We start from the raw sequence: 20,224 nt of genomic DNA on the forward strand, positions 1-20,224 counted from the left end.
CTTTGATGGCCTCTGGAATTTATTTAAAATATGTTTGACCGCGAACAATAGAGAGAAACCGGAAGAATTTATATGGAGAACAGCGGAAACTTACCCCTGCGCCCGTTGGTAGCGAAAAGAAGTGTAAATAAATACACACCTTTACACAAACCAGCGAACACAGCCGCACTTATATATATATATAAGGCATTCGTATAACCTAGCCAGTTGCTGCGGTGAACAGGAATAATAAAAAGAGAAACACAAGAGGAAAGGACCGTTGACAAAGAGAGGCGGCAACGGAAGCAACGCTGGAGACATATTATACATATGAAACAGAACGAGAAGAAGAGAACGGATACGGTTGGTATGTATGTCTGTGCTAGTAAAATTATGGTGGGGATAGTTACTTACATAGAGTCGACACTAGGCGTGGCATGTGGTACCACCCAACCGACCAATCAGAACGGGAGGCGTTATCTAGACGTATAACAATGCTTGGTGTAATACATAGTTCAGTGGTTCTCAACTACCCTCTATTCAACTTTCTGACTGCAAAACGCCGATACAATCCGTAAAAACCTCATATTTTTCAACCTGAAGGTACGATCGATCGAAAAAAAGCTAGAAATACAATTATTCACGATTAATATGAATAATTTCCGAATAGAAATCTACGCGAACAACGTCGTATAATTGCTGCGTTATCCCGATGAAAGCCTTTATCGGGTCACGATGGGATGAAACTGGGGCTTAAGTACCGCCTACGTTAGAAATCATCGCCACAAGCGCAACTCGTGAGGTTATGCGGCTGCGTTGGTACGACGGAAGCTTTTGCAGAATCCAGAACGATAGAGGGAGTCGGAGAAACAAAGAGAAAGAGAGAGGAGACGACGAGAGTGAGACGAAAAGAGGGATAGAAAGGGAGGCGCGAACAGAGAGAGAAAGATGGAAGAAAGGGTAGCAAGTTGGAGGAACGCTGGTCCACGGTACGGTGGGGAGTCCAGCGTGCACCGTGCATCCAGTTGTATACCTAAATGCGTACGGCACTGTTTTAATAGTACACACGCGTAGTCACGGCCCAATGAATTGATCCCGCGAGGTGCATCCCCCGGATAAAAAAGATGTCGCGCCATCTTTGAGGGCACTCCCGCTTCCAGAGGGCTAGCGCGCGCATTTTCGATCGTCGACCGTCAGCCAGCCAGCACATACCTTTTTCTCAAAGCGAGCGCGCGTGTTTAAAACAAGTTTCGATTTAAAAGAGAAACGAAGAATTTTCTAAATTATCAATTTAAACCGTTTAAAATTGCCACTGAATTAAATTTGGACCAAATACGTTGAGAACGACGAAGACCTATACCTAGAAATTAATTACCGATAAAATCATAACTTAAAGATATCGAAATATATAACATGTAATGTTCCAACTATTAAATATTTATAGTTCTCGCGTTATTCCAACACGTAAGTGCTATACACAATGGTCGTTATTTCAGATTGATTAATACATATGTAACAAGTATCGTTAAAGAGTGACACGTCCTCGATGCATTACAATCGAAAGCGAGGGTCTCCAGTTGCGTTCATCGAAGTTCCGTCGGATGATGTGCGTGAGAGGAAGTGAAAAGTAATTTTTCTCAAGACTTAGGAATCTAACACGAACCAAACACGGGGAACGTTAAGTGCGAAAGACTGTGAAATATCTATCCATTTTGTTACAGTATACGTGGAAAAATATTTTTACCAACATTTTGTAAGAACTTTGCTCTTAAACGTTCGTAAGATGGGACGGTTAACAATGGTGTAAAGTAAGGATTGATAAAGTAACGATGTAATCGGTAGAATTAGTCGATACACAAAGAGATTAACAATAATATTCGATGGAATTCCGCGAACGACCGAAGTGCGTCAAGTGCCGACGGCTTGATCAAAGTGTTCGCTCTTTGAGACGTCCCCGCTGCCAAAATCACTTTCGCACCGAGGGTGACTAATTGACTCTTTCCCCGGTAAAACACCGGTGAGAGTATGGGTTTATTCGAAGGTAAGTAAAATTTATCGCGTTTACTGTACTGTCGTATTTGATTTGATAAATAGTTGGAAGGTAAGTACGAGATATAATTTATAAATATCGTGGAAGAAGGAAATGTGTATATTTGTTTGGAACTCGCAACGCTGTGGAATCGAACAAAGTCCAGATTTAAATGTGAGTTCAACACGGAAATCAAAATTTCCAAATTGAAAATCAAATTCGAGGTTTCTCGAGTTCGCTGTGAAAATTCAAGCGATTTTACAATATTTCAATTTGGCCGTGTAAACGATTCTGTTCCAATACTTCGATAAGCATCTATCAAAGGAGGAACGTGCGAAAAAGGGTTAGGGAATTGCCGAAAAGGCAGTAGGAAAAATGAAATCGTAAAATAACAGTCACGTCGATCGTATCCGATCAAACGGATCTATGCTTGCGTTGTAACATCTTGATCAAAACGTAACGATTTACACGCGCACAGGTGTAATTTGACTCGGTAGTTCGGATGCTGGCAAATTGTTCGTCTATATCCGTCGAACGTATCCCAATACATATTACGTTACGGTACCCGCATGTCTCACGAGAGATTCAAAAATCAATATTACACCCCTTTCTCGATAATTTCCTTGAGAAACTAGCATTTCCATAATCGTCGATGCGTCGTGACAAAAGCGGCCGTCGTCGAAGCATCTTTTTATACCTGTCCAATGTATTTCGATTTTCTTGAACGAAACGTTCGTCGTATCATATAATAATTGTAAACGCGTCTAATTAAATTATGACGAGACTATTTACTATTGCTATTATTACAGTGCTCTGTCGTCTAAAAAGTGGGAAAATCGGATCAGCGTTGTTTTTCTTACGGATCGCATAATATTTTCTATTCCGAGTGGAAATTGCACGAATTAAAAACCCTTCGAACAGTTTCACCGTGTTTGTTCCCTATCGATGAATCGAGAACGCGATACGCACGCGATAAATTAACGCGTAACAGGCGCGCGTGTCAGTTTTCACGCTTGTTCGACGTTCGTTCTAATCACTTAAGTGCCTCGTTTCGAAAACATTTGCCGGAGGAAAGGGAAAGGGGTGGAAATCGAGTTCTCGAAGATACCTCAAGACGGATGAACCCAGCGCCCTATTTCAAGATAACCAGTGCGTGTCATAGGTGCGACGAAATGCGTCCCCGTTTTCGACGCGTCCAAAACGCTGCTAAAGTAAATAGGAACGCGTGTTACGTGCCGTTACGACAAGGGGCGTGTCGTTTCCTAGAGTCATTTGTAAGGAAAATGTCCGGTTCTCGAACGTGATCCTTTTCCGTGTCCTGCTCGGTACCCTTCCGTAGCCCACGAAACGGAGAAAACTTATGCGTCCGCGCAGCTGTCGCGTAAATCTTGCTGCACAACCCGTCGCTGCACTTATTTCTCCTTCTTTTTCCTCCTCCAAACATCAACTGCGTATTTTGAAAAAATTTTTTTTTATTTTTTTTTTTTTTGGAACTATGTATCATTCATAATACGTAGATCTGTATTTGTATTACAGCGAAACACTTTAGGAGCGCCCCTTTTTTTCATTCCTTCCTCACACGGTTGTTTTAGAATAGATTCTGAAACTTGAACTGGTTCGGTTGATCCAAATAAGAGAAAGAGCGAGAGATTGATATTGGAGATATTTTGATGTTTGTTTCTCTTTTATTTTGTTGAAATTATTTCAGGATACACGACGGAGGCGTTATTCGTACGAGTTTCTGAGAATCCAAGGTATTCTAAACTCCGTACTCCCCGGAATCTTTATCGGAAAAATAATAAAGGATCGAGTTAGATATAGAACGGATCGTTTATTTGCTGCTGGCAGAGACGCACTTCTCGCTAGAACGACGTCTTAAATGTAGATCGTCGATTAACGCTGTTACATACTTTGAAATTGAAACGTTTTCAGCAACTAATAATAGTAAGATTGTAAAGTCCGCACGAGTGTACAGCATGCAACATCCTGGCACGTGCGTAAACATCACTTAGGCAATTCCAACTCTCAGCTTCGCGACACAATAGTCCCGGAATAATCACATTTTGCAAATTCAAATTCGTAGAAATTTAAAAACGGCAATGGCAGCAATGGTAACTTCTCTTAGGCGACTTTCTTCGTTGCTACCAACAATAAAGAAACATTCAGTTTCTATTTCTCCTGCAACCTTTCCATTTACTCGATGCAACGGTTCTAAAATTAGACTCGCGCCAAAAATTTATTTAGTCTGTCGCGTTCCCGTCCCTGCTATCGGAAACAAATCAAATTTGTCGACGTCGTTAAATCACGGCTTGGCCGTTCAACGCCCGAGACCGAGAGAGCAAATATACAGAGGCCCATAAAATCGCGTTCCTACACGAATCACCCCCCGTGCACGGGTTGCCCGACGTCACAGCGTTGTCGACGAATTTTTATGCCTCCTACTTTTTCCTTCCTTTTCTCTCTGCGCTCTCTATTTCTGAAGAAAAACTTCTTCGTTAATGACCGCGCGTATCGTAGACGTCATTTACATTCGAGTTCTCGCGCTTCGTGATACAAAGCTATTCTCTGTTTCATTCGCTTTCAAGCGTCGCATCGTCTATGGTAATTCGATCGACAAATTTTACGAGCCCCGGAACAAAAATACGTGAAAATTTTATCGACGTATTTGAGCTTTTATTTTATTACGTCGGCAATTATTAATTACTCGAATTTTAACTCTATTGCTTCCAGCCTGTCGTACCTTTACCATCATTGAGATACGTTTTTACGTTTGTAAGGAATAGGAGCAATGGAGTCTGATTTCAATTTTATATCAAAGATTTTCCTAAAACATTGCAAATTCGTTTCCCGGTTAGAACGAGTCGAGGCACGAAGGATTCGAGAATTATAACAGAATTAACGATTAGGAAGTCGTTCCCTCGTATTTGTCTCGATTTTCTCGTTGTTTGAAGAGGAAACGAAGGCGTGAACGTAAGAAAAGTGATCGCGATCATTTTCCGGAGGGATCTCGCTCAGGATCAGAGAAGCCGCAAAACTGTCCAGCTGTTACATGTTCGTTTTAGCGGGCGGATAGGTGAAAACGACTTAAGCGTTTCGACATGTGTAGAAACACGACATCCGATACTTCCCTGAGACCTCCTACCGCGGTCGGTGCTTGTCCGATCAAGATTTACGACGTTGCATCCTCTAAATGGCGCGAGATCGCCGGTACACGCATTATCGCGCTCGTTTATAGCGCAACAAGTAAATAAATTTCACGCGACTAGTCGACGACCACCGTTCATCCGTATTTTTCCGTCTCCTCTATTCGTGCAATTATTCATCTCGTAATTGTACCTTTTAACAGGTTTTATTCGCTTGTCTCTATTTTTTTTTTTTTTTTTTTTTTTCATTTTTGCTGTTGATAGCGATTGTTTCATAGTAACGAAGTGGAAATACGTTCGATACAATCGTGCAATGAAGTTACGACGATCGATGACTACGAGGAAAAATGATCGCTACGAACGATCGTGATTGTTTGAGCGAAATATTGCGAGGCAAAAAAAGAAACGCGCGAAATGAAGAAAAAATTCGTTTCTTCGACAAACGGCATATAAATAATGCAATTGACAGTCTTTGACACATAAAGGGGTGACGTAGTCCTCGGCAACATCATTTTTCCTTGAGATACAAAATGACGAGGATAGAAAGGAGGAGGGGATAGAGAGAGAGAGAGAGAGAGAGAGAGAGAGAGAGAGAGAGAGAGAGAGAGAGATAGCTTCCTTTACGTGAAATCTGTAACCATTCTCGTGCATGTAATTCCCACATGACTAAAATGGTGCCCCCGTGGTGGGGAGATATGTAACATCGGGATCCTGAGTCAAGCTCGAAGTTTAGTTTTGCTTACGACGACTTTAAGTTCCGCCGTCTCTTGTCCTCTGACCCGACTCACCGAGTTGAAGAAATGATACTGAATCGTTATTATCTTCGGGAAAGTTTCGTGCCTCTCTTTGTCAGTACGATCGATGTGCCACGTATCATTCGCGTTTGAGTAAGTCGGCATTTGGATAATCTTGAATACAATATGAAGAGTGAGTATTTATCCCAACTCTAAATCGACTTTGCAATTGTATCCTTGTACTATGTGCATAACGTTCGTCAAAGTTATTACTGCACCGTAGATCGCGCGTATTCGTGGAAGATTCGAAGATGCACAGAATGCACACGATACGAAATATTACGGAAAAATATTAAGACGATTTTCCATCTAAACTTCCGTTCTTCCGACTTACATAAAAATACAAATTTTCACGAATATCCACGGTATCTATAATATCGTTCATAGAAGTAATAATCGCGTTTTATCGAGATTCGATTGGTTTTCGTTTTTTTCCTCCCCCCTCGCAAAGAAACTTTTGCCGACGAAAGGAAACGATTCGCAGGCAATTTTTCTCTTTTCCTGCTAACAGTCGCGTTCTTCCGTTTCTCGAGCTACGACTTCCAATAATCCTGCTAAATTGCTAGGCCGTTCGGTCGAAGTTCGTCCGTGTATCGGGTTGGCTTAGTGAAACGGGAGAGAAATCGTTAAATAAAAGCGGCCACGGATCTGAGGGCCGAGGGAACGTGGCGAATAGTAAAAAAAGAGCAACGTGTGTCGCGGGTCGTCACGGCAGGCAACCCCCATCGTGGCTTATGGCGTACGACCACGTGAGATTCGAGAATTTCGTCAGGCTCTGCGTTGCCTTTTGTCATCGACTGGGTCCTGGGCCCAGTTCTTAATTCGCAACGGCGACAACGCCGACATTACGACCAACTAAATTAACTTCACGTTATTTCTCTTCCATTCCTTATTGATACTGATCAAGAAAGCAGGTAGAAATAATTTTTCTTGCGCGTTATAAATTATTTTTGACGATTTAAACAGATACTCTCGTCCTTTCAGGATTTCTCCATTAAGATTTTTTTACTTTTTACTCCGCGATTCCTTTTGTCGAGAGTTCCATTATACCGATGACTCAATCGTTAAAAAATGTTATCAATTATACCACGACAAAGAGCGGAGAATTTCGCCGCGTCGTTTTCTCTATTCGACGTCCTCTGTACGCGAAAAATGCTTCACGTGGAAGAAACTAGAGTTTAATGATTTCACGATGATCGTTGATAACCTTCAAGATAGTTCTCGATGTACCGTAGCTGTCCCGTTGTCGTTGCACTCACATGCATATTTTTATTGCGCCTGTAGTTGATGCTTATGATATATGCAAGTCTGATTATGCTACAAGATGCCTCGTCAGCATAACAGACATCCTTGTTATCGTAGCGGCGTCCAAGGTTACACCGTTGGTACTTAACCGAACACCGATTTGTTCTTCCTCCCACGTTTATTTCTCGTCCTTTTCGTTTCTACGTGTTTTGATCGACAGTCCGTTTCTCACGCGTGAATGTCCGGTCGCATCCCAGCTTCGTCAATTAATTCCATCGCCCGATAAATATCTGTATCGCGCGATTAAATAACCTTTTTTCGGTCACGCGCGTGCAATGGAGAATTTCTGGCACCTCGTCCGTCGATCCTACCGACGATATTTTGCAATCGTTACATGTATTATGTATAAATAAACGTGTAAAGCCCGGCTTTAAAAGCGGAATAAATTAAACGCGCGATTAATCGTCCGATGAAATGAGTCTCCTCTTTTATATTTCGCTGAGTCGTCGATTTTCACACGTGTGATTCGCGATTCTCCGTGGCAGCGATTTTTCATAGCAGAATATAAGGCAAACCGTGGTTTAGCAGAAGGCCAACTCGCTTTCTTTCACTGCCTCTCTTCTCTACAGCGAAAGCGTCACGGACCGCGAGACGAGTCGTGGCGTTTACAGCCGAATCGAATGGCAAAAGCAACGAAACACGGAGCCGAGGAACTCCTGCTTCGTCGGAACCTATTGCCTGTGTGTTCCATCTTACATTTCGTTACAAAACAAAGCATTCGCCTCCTCAAAATACACAGAAAGTCTGTTACTAAAGTATCCGTAAACCGAGAAAGAAAACCAAGAAGAACGACAATGAAATGAAAAATACCGATTGGTGGGGTTGCGCTGGTAAACAGACACGTTCCACTTCCAAGTAATCAAATTTATAATCGAACGATATTCGTACCGATGAACTTTCGCATCTTTGATTTAACTTAACAATTTAAACATTGCACCGTGTCTTCTTATCGCTGCGAGCCCTTCGATTCTAATCGAAGAAGGGGATACAGGAAAGAATGGATAGTATTCATCGATCGATGTTATTCGCAAGCACGATCGTGCGATAGTCGATTAACAATAGGAAACAAAGTACGTAGTAACTTCGAATGTCATTCGGAACATTGTATGCCGCGTGATACTCTTCAAGGTGTACCAGGAAACGAAGAAATTCGCTAGTCAATTGTTATACTTTCTTTGAAAGTGGCCTCGTGGATTCGCAGAAACACTGCAAATATACGACCCGTTTTCCTTTGACGCGCACCACCTCCGAGCGCTGATGTATACCTCGGGGTGAGAGTGCAAAAACGAGGAGGTGATAATAAGCCGTAAAGACTGTGAGACGCATCAGGAATGCGTGAAGCGTTTATTCCCTTTAGGTTTACGAACGGCTGGATGTCGAGCACAGTCCAATCATCAAAGTGGCAATATTTCAACGAAATTATTGCGTTGCAACATGTCACTGATATTTGCAGCGTTTTTTCTCTCCCTCTCTCTCTTTTTCTTCTTTTCCTTTCTTTCTTTCTTTTCTTTTTTTTTTTGAGGTACACGACGAGAATTCGTTTCATCGAAACATAGCACTAGATCGTTTGAAGGAACAGATACTTGTAAAATTTGAATCGTTTATCCATCTATTCTATGCAACTCATTACGTATAATTAATAAACGCGAGTTTAATGAACATTTTTCGATATTCACGTTCATATTTTTTAGAACGGAAGAAACGAAAGACGACGAATGCGTCGCTAGTGATTTATCTAAGACTGTCCAGGGTCTAGACGCTGCTTTACAAATATTTGTAGTGAACACTGATCTCCTCGACTTCTTCTTCTTTGATTTGTGTACTCAATTTATATCGTTGTCTATATCATAATTCTTCCGCGCGTCAGGGTGAAAATCGGGGATTTCAACGGACCGCGGAAATCGTTGGCGTTGTCCTTTCCCTTCCTTTGATTTAGACGTGACGCGCTATAGTTTATTCAGCAGTTCTTCAAACGCTTCTATAATCGAATCCTTCCAATTGTTAATTGTTAATTATAATATATCATTGTATTCAAAATATAATTAACACAGTTAGGATACGAAAAGGAGGAAGCGTTGAAAGAATTTTCAATGATGATTCGAGGTAAAAGGAAATTTCGGTATTTTTTTAGCTGGGAGAAAATGGGAAACGCGAGAATTATCTATGAAAATCGTGACGTCAATCAAACAGCGAGGAAGTGGAATTGCTTGGCCGCGAGCCAAAGTGTAGAATAATGGTATGTTAATGTTGGTGCTAGGGATCGTATGGTTTTAAACAACATCCTATTTAACGACCCCTCTCACGATCTTCAAGAACTTTGGAAATTATTCCTTTAATTAAGGTCGCGTAAAAGTGCCTTGGAGATTTTTCCAAGCTGACGCGCCTTCTCTCTCGCGTGTCTTTCGTATTATGAAATTGAAATGCGTCGGTGAAGTTTTGACAGGAAGACGTAAGATGAAGTCGTAACCGAATACGGTAAATTTCCATAGATTTCCTCGGTGAGCAAAACCGTCAGGCGTAATTGGAGAATATTTTTCCTTGCATACGCTCGTCGCAACGATGCGTCCTATGCAAGCGACGTATGTAGGATGTTATACTTTGTAGAGTGTGGCGTCATTCAACGCAGTGTACGTGTCCAAGTGGAAAACACTGGCGACACCAATTATCCATTTTTGCACGGAATTATCGCCGTCGACCGAGATAACGGTGACCATGCTCGCGTCGCGTACAAATCGTTTACAAAGAGAAGATACTCGAAAAACACCATCGAACTTGGAATTGCGCGATGGCCTTGCTCGTTATCGTCGCGTGAAACACCTCTCAGATCAAAATAATAAATGAACACCGCCGATGCATCGACAGCAGTCACCCTTTTACCTCCAACAAGTTTCTACCACGTTTATTATGTCGAAGAAACAATCTTTCTCTATTAAAAGCATAATTTTAATCGTTGCGCTGGAATATTTTCCGGCCACGTTCAAAGCTATACAACGAATTACTCGGTTTCCGTCGAGTATCGTAAATTAGTTCGCTTTTGCTTTCACTGTCTGAGATAACAATTGTCGATGTACGTATAGGGACGACTGGTTCCTGACGATGTGGTTCCTACCGGTTCGTGATCGGTACCGGGGATGACACGGTGTACGTTGGGTGGCCATTTTAGAGGCATGCCTGGACGATCAGTCACACTTAACGTCAGGACTGAAGTGACTTAGTTTAGGGCTGTTTAAGGGCGGGCTGTTCGCGGATGAAAAGCTTGGGGGCCTCGCCCATTCGAGACCGCCGGGGTGCGAGTCTCTCTCTCTTTCTCCGATGTAGTTCCATCGTTTCTACCCTCTCCATCTTCTCAACGAGGTACCAACTAACAACGTGAATGAGAGGGCGACTTCTCTACTAGCCAGCCTTTCTCCTCCGTATGTTCATCCCTCATTCTCCCGCGTCTTTTTCTCCGAAAGCACTCCGTGAACTATATCGTCGTTGCGACTAAGGTACGTACGCGCACGATCTCGCGCAAACGTTTCGCTTCTGTGCACGCACACACGTCGTTGTTCCGTGGTTTACGCGGGTAGTTACGTACGAGGGAGGCTTTCTGACGCGCGCGACGTTTCCTCTTCGTCCCGAGGGGTTGTTAGGTATTTCCTTTTTCCCTCGTCCACGAGGGAGCAGATTGTCGTTACTCTAATTGTTACTCGTACGTGTCGTTGTCAGTCGAATAAAATATCCCCGTTTTGCTTCGCCCCTACAATTAGCGATCCACGGAGACGATAGCCGAGGCTTCAATCCGTTTCTGAATTTCTATCTGAAAGCGGCGCGCTTCGTTGAAGCGCGCGACGTACCTCCGGGAGCACGACAGTTCCCAAAGAGTTCCGAGAAAGTAGAACAAATTCGGCAGCCGTCTACGACTTCCATCTACCGCATGCGACATCTTAACGATACGATCTTTGCCTGGCACGAGTTTACAGGCCTATACACTTACCTCTCACGTTTCAGCATCGCGACTCTGGCGTCTAAACATGGTGTCGAATTCGTGGGTGGCCGGTGCTGCTGATCCATCAGCGCTTTTAACACTTTTAACATCCTCAACCTCGGAATACTCCAAAATTCGTTTATCCTTTATTGGCTCATCCTGTCGCCAGTTAACTCGAAGCAGCGTCGCCAATCGCGACACTGTGGATCGCGCTTTCGCTTTCGTTCTGCGTACGCACGTGCACATAAAATGGCTGCAAAACGTATTTGCGCCTATCCTTATCCTCTAACGAGGTGTTTTTTTATCAGGTTCTATACTTTGTTTTCGCAGTATCGAATCTTCCTAGACGCACAAAGGTACTGCCGATCGATACGCGATTTGATATAATCTAATTAATTACCAGGTGGATGCTATAACGAATGCGATAATTCCGTAGCTACCTTAGCCGCCTTTGTCCTCACACGCAGAAGATATCACTTTCCGACAAAGAGTTACCTACATGCACTGACACTGCATCGTCACTGCATTGGCATATAGCATTTGAGATAACCAGCGGAAGAATCGCGCAAAAATCTCACAAACGAGCGAAGCTTCCTTTGGAATTCTTCCAAAAGACAGAACGAGAAGAAAATTCTTGCAAAAGAATGCAACGAATGTACACGCTTCATAGCGAGGAATTGGTAGCATGTTTCTTTTAAATAAACGCTCGGCCAACGCAATGAGATCAGCCAGCTTGTCGCTCGGTGTGTATCAACGTTGGCTGAAAGACGTAGAGAAATCCGAGGTGCACGATTCGAGGAGTAAGCGTGGAACGGGGGAGGAAAGGTGTAAGATTACCGTCTTTATACGTTTCTCGACTGGCTGTTGTTTGTTGGGTCCACGAACAACATTGTAAGTAAATGGAGTAAGTAGTGGAGACCGTGGAGTTATGCTGGACGGGGCCACGTGTTGTACCGTCTACGTATCAAACGGTAGCTACGTAAGAACGCAGATATGTCAGCCAGCGAAGCGTAGACCGGTCCTCGTGATTCTACGTGGTCAGCAAAATGGAAGAGAAACATGGCTCGTAGCGCAATTTAAACGCGCCGCGGTTCCAAGTAGCGAAGACTCCACGTGGAAGGAGTTCATGCAACTCAAGCAGAAGGTACTTTGATCGTTAGAACACGTGTTGGTGCTTCAGAGGGGAAGAGAGAAGATATCACAAAGAAATCGAACGGCTATTTAGTTTGCTTCGGTTGGAAACGTCAAGTTCGCGTGATTATAAGGAGTATTTAAAAAATTCCACGATGATGCGAAAATATGATGTATAGTTAAGTTAGAAGGATCGTGGATTGAGTTGTTTGGTTGTCAGTAGATCGTCGATGTTCAGGCATTTACGAGAAACGTAAACGTTCGAAAATATACCGGACGCATCTGACAGGTAGAAACACACCTAGAAAATATCCAGAGTAAGATATTTATTATAACTCGACACACTCGTTTTATATAAATTCATATTCTTACGAACATCGCTAAAAAAAAATACGATCGCTTGTTTTACACAGTATGATACTTTGGATATTTTATATATTTTCACATGCCACGTACATTCTTCGTTCCTTATTGATCCTTTAAGCGCATGAATATTTCCTGCGAACGTACAAACACTCGCAGTCTATTTGTAAAAAATAGAAATCTATTTAGATTCAATTTTCCTAGTTGTATTCGTTATAACATAAAGTTACGTAAATATTCGCAGTGTCCTTTGTTGCATATTTATGCGCGCATTCGCAGACTCATCGTCGTACAATGACCAGCCTACGAACATTTTGACCGAATCGGTACAATCGAACGTTCGAATGTTCGCCAGATTCGCAACGATCTCGTTAATTCCGATATTTGACCAAAATGTCCGATAAGGTGTAGACGAGATAAACTGTGCAGCTTGTACGTCTTCGGAGCGATATCAGAGAGGAAACAGGCGTCGTTCGAGAACCGAGGATTAATATCGAGTGTACCCTATAGTTTTTGAGCAAATATGCAAGATCCGTGTGCGCGTGGGAATAGTGACAAAGATAATATTTGTTGAGATTTACACGCGTGCCGTGTCGACGTTATTTTCGTATCCGTAATACCGCCGTGTCTTCCATGATCGAGCACACACGAGCCGTGTGTGCAAGCGAGAAAATGGCACGGTTGTTCGCGCGCCGCAAATACGCGCGCTCTATGAAAGCGTCGGAATGCGTGCATCCCTCAATGAGAATAAATTGTCGATTATTCCGTCAATTCCGAGTTTTCACCGATGGATGCGACAGAAACGTAACGCACGCCGGATGTTCCCATCCGGTGAATGCGCGTAAATTTTACGCGTTTTCCCTTGAACATTTTCTGAAATGTTTCGGTAAATACAACGACAATCGAATATCAAATATTCCAACGGTTTCGTAGAGAATATTCGATGATAAAATTACACGCAACACTTTTAATACAGGAAGAAGATACAAATTTCGGATTCGGATATTTTCATCCGACGGAGGTATGTCCTTGGAGGATAAAATGGAATCTCTGAGATGTACGGCCGAGGATAAAGCGGACTTGTCGTATGGCGCCAAGAAGAATCACATTGGGGTGAAACGTGGCCAATTGTGTTCGTTCTTTTAATGGAATAGGTCCATACTCGCTATCGTTCGTATCGTACCTATGGTTAACGTAAATATCGTGGTTTATGCTGGAACACGCTGTATGCTAATATTTAATTTAAGCCACGATCGAGTTACATCATCGTACGGTCCTGCCAAACAGGGGAACGAAATTCAATCGCGACGAACTTGGCCTTTACGTTAACTTTTCTTATGCGTTAGCGTAAATTCTTCGGAAGGATATTCAGAATGGTTGTACAATTTTTTCTATTTTCATAACGATCGCCATTTCATCCGATATTAAAGAATTTGTATATAAAATACCGTGTCCTTAATGGTTCCTCTTCTACTCTTATCTCACTTACTTTCGTCGATCGTTCGTTTTCGATTTACTGCACTTGCATCTTCGATCCTGAGATTCGTTCAGTGCCCAAAAATGACAAAAATTCCCTGGAAATGAAGTTCAAATTCGTCCCACCAACAAATCAAGTCTTGTCTACGACCTAGACCAACCGCGTCGACCAGTCAACCTTATTTCGGATTGTTAAAATGCGCAAGCACATCCCGGTCCGTTGTGCCGTGCGATCGGTGAATGGATTTTCTGTCGTGACCAAAGGGGGATGATGAATCGCGCACGTACCAGCCCCCTTGTCTTTTTGTCCAACACGAGGGCGTTCTTAGGACGTAACAGGATGTACGGCGGGGGTGTAACAGCCAGGGAAAGGAGCGCAGGGGATGGTTATGCGTTGTATCCGACAACGAGAATGTAGGTGAGCCAATGTTAAGCCGTTGCGGAGTTGCAGGCTCGCGCACCCTCGACAATGCATTGAGACGGTCACGAACGACGAGGACTGTGTTCCCTGTGCCCCCCGTTTCTATACGACTTTTCTACGTGTACCACCGTAATCGTTCGACGATGGCAATTCACGGTTTGACCTAGTATCGCACCGTTGGATACGCTCCAAAACGAAACCGAATCGATTTGTTGAGTTTACCAAGGGTTTGCTCAAAGGGCCGTGGAATTCATTAATTCTAATGGTCGACCATGCCGCATTCAGGTGTCACGATCCAGACATTCTTGTCTCCTCAGATCCTACGCCGTGATATTTCTTTGAAAATTCCTGATTTTGGGAAATGCTCGTAAAGACGTTTGGCAAGATAATACACTTGTCATTGGATGAATCGGAGATTCTGGAATTCGTAAGTACGAGGGGAGAGAAAGATATTCAGATTGTCGAAACGTACGGGAAAGCGGGATTTTTAAACGATATCGAGGATCGATCAGGGAGAGGGAATATCGCTGCTGTCTTGTTTTGTCAGAGAGCGTTCGAAATTCGTTTGTTTAAAAACGACCCGCGTTACGAAACGCGGAAGAGAATGCGTACGCGTGTTTGGTTTCATTTCTTCAACGATGTTGCTTGTTCGTAAATATTTTACGAATTCTTCGTGCAAGTACGACTGATTTTAATCGACGTGACTGTTCCTTTCCTTATTGATGTATAACGTGTTCAACGAACGGCAACAGTTTAGAAATTTTCTAGACACTCCACCGCCGATTGTAATCCATTAGTAGAGAAAGCTTTAAATCGAACACCGTATTCGACCATCGCCGAATAGAAATATTATTACATACATGTATGTATTAAATATCATTATATACATTGAAACATTATACGTATATCAGGTAAATATATTAACTGGACTATTTATTGTTTACATCGATCGTATCTCCTGTAGAACGAAATATTTTTCTTGTCCCGGCCGGACAAAATTTCTGCTAACCACTTCATAAATATAAAAAATAGGATATCCAAGAAAAATATTTCTCTCCGTAAAACGAACATTCCAAAAGTCACTTTATCCCTTGAAAAAATCAATATTTATGAATCGATGACCTCGAGTGACACGTTTCCCCGAACAATCCTGACCAAGCTAAGATGCAGCTAGGAGTTGCACCTAAGTGTAGCTAAGGTGTACCGCGGGTATTCATTGGTACGACGGTTCGCAAATAAACTACCAGCCACCTTAGCTTCTCTGTTTCGAACCGTTATAGTCTGGTCTTAGTCCCGGAAAGGTGCGAGAATGACGACAGGAGGCGAAGAAGAAACACATGTTTCGTATTAAATGTTTTATACCTGTCGACCCGAGCCAAAGCGTATAGAAAGTATTTAACAGAGAATGCCAAAGTAAGCTTGCGAGGGTAACACCAGGAGACGAGAAACGTGTTCCCTAAGGCCGTGAACATTGTGTTCCGGTAACGGCAGGTTCTTTCTTTTATGCGGAACATTTTAGCGACACATGTTTCCTATTTCGAAATGTACTTTGCCATTGGCAAAAAGGTACATAGCAAGGTGATTATATGGCCCAGTCATAAAATGAGGTTCTAACCTGTCACAGTCTTTTTGGGGTTTTTGCACCGGAAGAATTCGCACATGCGACGAGATAGTCGCGTCTCAAGCTTCGTCATCGGGCTGCGAACTCTTCCCGAATATCGTTCCAGAAAATTCTATTCTCGCTATTGTTCGTCTCAACGCTGAGTCAACTGGCAAACGGCTCGTTCCTCTTAGCCAACTATATTCTACGTTTTATCGCAAAATTTCCATCGTTTTTATACAAAATGTTGCAAAGCACATTTTGACGAAATTAGAAAGTGTCTACGCTGATAATTAATTAACGGACAGATAATAAATTCTGTTCGCCAATCGGAACGGTAGTTCCAGCGATCATCCTTGTAATGTTTCAATAGCTCGAACTTGGGCCATTTTTTTCTCGAGATTCACGAGTAATTGTGAACAGAGTTCGAGGCTAGCTACGCGGGTGTCTTGCAGTGAGAACGCCGACAATGGAACAGTACGGCCACCAGCAGTCGTCTTTGCTTTCGATTTTGCCACCCGTCATCTCGATATATATGACGGTCCAGCACGGACTACTTGGGCTTTCTCCGACAATCTCTGCTGTTTTTCTCTTGTCCGCCCTTCCGTTCCTCTCTCTCTTCCCTCTCTAGCTAGTCTACTCCCATCTCGTTTCGTCTTTCTGTCTCGTCTCTCTCGCCTACAACGGTGAACACAGACAGCGAAGTTTTCACGTGCGTGTACAGAGGGGTCTTTCGGCTGACCCTGCTCCAAGGGTGGAGCTTAAAATAAGGGTGGTACCTTACGGCTTACCTACCCCATCGAGGAACAGCGTCGGGGATGAGATGAAAGCGAAAGAACAGCAATAGGAGGAGAGATACGCCGATGGAGAGAAAGAGAAAAAGACGAAACACGACACGAGGTTTCCACAACTTTGTACGCTAGTCACAATTTCAGTGCAAAGGACGTCAGTTGTGGTGCGTGTATCCCTTGTCGAGAATCATTCCATCCATATGCATTTTCAAGGTCGCGATAGGAATCGAAATTTCCAAATTTCAGAGCATTCTCCCTCCGTTTTATCTTTGAATCTTTTTTCTTTATTTTTGTTCTCGTTCAGACCAAGCTGCGTATTAATGCGTATTAATGCGTATTAATTATTATATGTGTGTGTGTGTATGTGTGTGCGTGTGTGTACGTGCACGTGTGTATGCGATCGAAAGAAAATGTTGGAACAAATTCGATGATATAGCCGAGAGTTTTGTGAAAACCGTCCGAGTTGTCCAGGACACGTGGTCAACTCGATGTTACGAGGAGCACGCGGAATCTTTCAAGTGTCCAAGTGTCACGAACGAATACCTATGTAAGTGTTAATGTTAATAAACGTATTTGATCGAGTTGCGCGCGTTCAATGCGAACATAGAAGATAGCGCCTATCGGCGAGTGTCATGGTCGTCGTGTTATTTTAAAGAGCGATCCTTATATCGGTAGTTGGAGAGGGAAACAATCTCGAAAGGATATCGAAGTTTGTTCCAAAACATGTCAGTTTGAAAATTGTCGTCGATCTACTTTTCGTCCAAATAACTCTTTCAACGTCTGTTCCAGCTAGTTAGAGATCGTTCTGATCCTTCCGCGAGGACGTACAACGTGAAAAAAAAAAAAAAGAGAAAAATAGAATTTGTTTTATCAATCTGTTTCGATAATGAAATTATTTCCAGACGTATCTACTCGTCGTTAATTTCTCAGTGCGTCGTGTAGCGTCGTACTTGCTAGTTCCAATTATTGTTCTTAAGCTCGGTCCATTCAGGCTCTTTAAACTTACACGTTCATGAACCTATTCGTTCCACAATCACGACAAAGAAGAAAACTTTACGATGCTCTTTGTACCTATAGGGAATGAATGTTTTTTAACCGTTGATTCTAAGAATACAGGGACAAGTACGACCGATTCATTTCTACGCTGTTATGCGTGTTAACTCCTCTGTGGTACTTCTAGGTACTACGTTAATACGTACCTCTAGTCTCCTCGAGTCTGCACATTCTTTATTTTCCTTTCTCTCCGTCGTTTTACGAGTGAAACTAATTAAAACCGAGAATATCTGAATTCGTTTCGTCGAGTTCTCTCGCTAGATACAAAACGCTTTTACTCTGCTACTAAACTACTTTTACACATTTCTTCGTCCTATTATTCTTTATAGAAATCCTTCTTACGAAATAATCACTGAGAAATAATCGTAGAACGAAGATTCTCTGCGTAGAAATAAATGCGAAAGAAAGATACGAGGCATCTGTATGCAGTGAAATTTCCCGTAGTCGGCGTATATTCTTATACACTTTACAGGGAAGATGTTGAGATCGAGTCTCGGAATTGGTGACTGAAACGACGGAGCAGGAAAAAAATGCATTATTCAAGCAAATTTCCATTCGTGAGAAGTCTCGGTAGATGGGTAGCTACGTCGTTAGATTGCTCTCTTGCCGGCGTTTTAATGACGGTTTGCTCCCTTTTGCTTTCGGTTCTCATAACGAGCAGCTTCGGCGTCGTTATGGCATTCGGTGCTGTATCGTTGTTCGACGACGTCGATCGTGATATTAGCAACGTTACGTCCGTGAACTCTTTCCTACAGCATCGCCATTTCTTTTTCATTCCTGCATATTGTTTACGTACGTTGCCTTCCCTTCTAATTTTACGAACTCTTAAAACTCTTGGCTTGACGAATTCCTTCGTTTCTTTCTTTCTCAACGCTTACTTAAATTTCGTATTTTATAATTGTAACGTTACCGTGATATTTTTCTGTTTCAGACAACAATTCCTCTTCAGATACTCTAGACCTCAGCTCGCACAATCACTATCCTCTAAACGGTAATTCTGTCCCTAGTACGTCCGGCCCGCAGGAAGTCGTAATGAAGGAGAAAAGCAAGAAGGCAGCGCAAATCCGCCGCAACAGGGAGAATCAAGAGTTTCTGGAGCTCGCGAAGCTATTGCCTGTGCCAGCCGCCCTCACGGGCCAAATGGACAAGGCTAGTGTCATTCGATTGACGACTAGTTACTTGAAGATGCGAGCGTTGTTCCCAAACGGTACTACTATAAAATATCATCCCATAAAACATAGAGCATTTGCAACTAGAAAACATGACAGAATGCAACCAGAATTTCAAACTGTTAACCCGTTCAGGACAGAGCGATATTTCTTTACATCTCTCAAAGTCTTGGAATTTAGGCGAAGAAGAAGATAGCAAGGAGAAAGATATTAAGCGACTCTTTGGAATTCCTTCTCTCACCTACAACGTTAAAGAGAAAGATCCCGTGATGCTAACCGATCGAAAAGAATCGCAAAAGAGAAATTGGCTTTTAACGATTTAATAAGTAGGAATCGAGAAAAATTCATCAATCCCGCACGAGGATGCTTAACGGGGTTCGCTTCGAAAATGGTCGAAGAAACAAATCGATTGGTAATTTGTCCGAGCGAGTGGTTACGCGGCGCTGATACTACGCGCCGAGTAATAAACTTCACTTAGCGGTAAACGGATTGGAACGATATTCTTTGTTAATTCAGCCACCGGACACTTACGCGCAAAGGGCAAATAGTATCGGATGAGATGGATGTGATTGCGCACTTAATGCATTGTTAGTCCCCGCTGCTTTGTAAGCAAAGCATGGGGGCTGTTATAGTGTTACAATGGCTTCCCCCGTCTCACCCCCTGCCCTCGCGTTCTTACGACATCGATGAATTGAATTTCAAGTGGCTGCATCCCTCTAGAATACGGTCGCGTCTTTATTCTTCGAAAAAATGAAAGGAAAGGGAGAAGGAAGGGAGAAAAAAGAGACACGTCGCCCACTCTGCGACACTTCTAGGGCGTTCCTTTTTTTCATTCGCGTGGAAAATTAGCCGGTGAACAGGTAAACGGGCGTGAAATACTTTCAAAGGGATAAATAAGCTCGTTTTCTGTTTCGATCGTTCGTATCAAGAAATCGCCACTCCGTGATGATAACGGCTGTGTTTCGTCTAATCCGGTCAGTACCAAAATTATTTAATCGTCAGC

The 20,224-nt window shown here is 42.8% G+C and overlaps 1 protein-coding gene across 5 annotated transcripts in view; it reads left to right on the forward strand.

Annotated features, from left to right (window-relative positions):
• The first annotated feature begins 205 nt into the window (after positions 1–205).
• Positions 206–20,224, forward strand: part of LOC122571390 (single-minded homolog 2) — a 32,757-nt gene continuing 12,738 nt past the window's right edge. For 2 of the 5 annotated variants that reach the window (XM_043735089.1, XM_043735095.1), the window contains exons 1-4: positions 206–346; positions 410–582; positions 650–2,020; positions 18,984–19,259. In XM_043735089.1, coding sequence (XP_043591024.1) covers positions 2,005–2,020; positions 18,984–19,259 — 292 coding nt within the window. In that variant the 5' untranslated portion in view covers positions 206–346; positions 410–582; positions 650–2,004. Of the gene's footprint in view, positions 347–409; positions 583–649; positions 2,021–18,983; positions 20,082–20,224 lie in introns of those variants that run through there. The other 3 variants (XM_043735077.1, XM_043735085.1, XM_043735105.1) reach the window with 3 other exon arrangements.

Source organism: Bombus pyrosoma, linkage group LG1, assembly GCF_014825855.1.
Source record: "Bombus pyrosoma isolate SC7728 linkage group LG1, ASM1482585v1, whole genome shotgun sequence".
NCBI classification, from domain to species: Eukaryota; Metazoa; Arthropoda; class Insecta; order Hymenoptera; family Apidae; genus Bombus; species Bombus pyrosoma.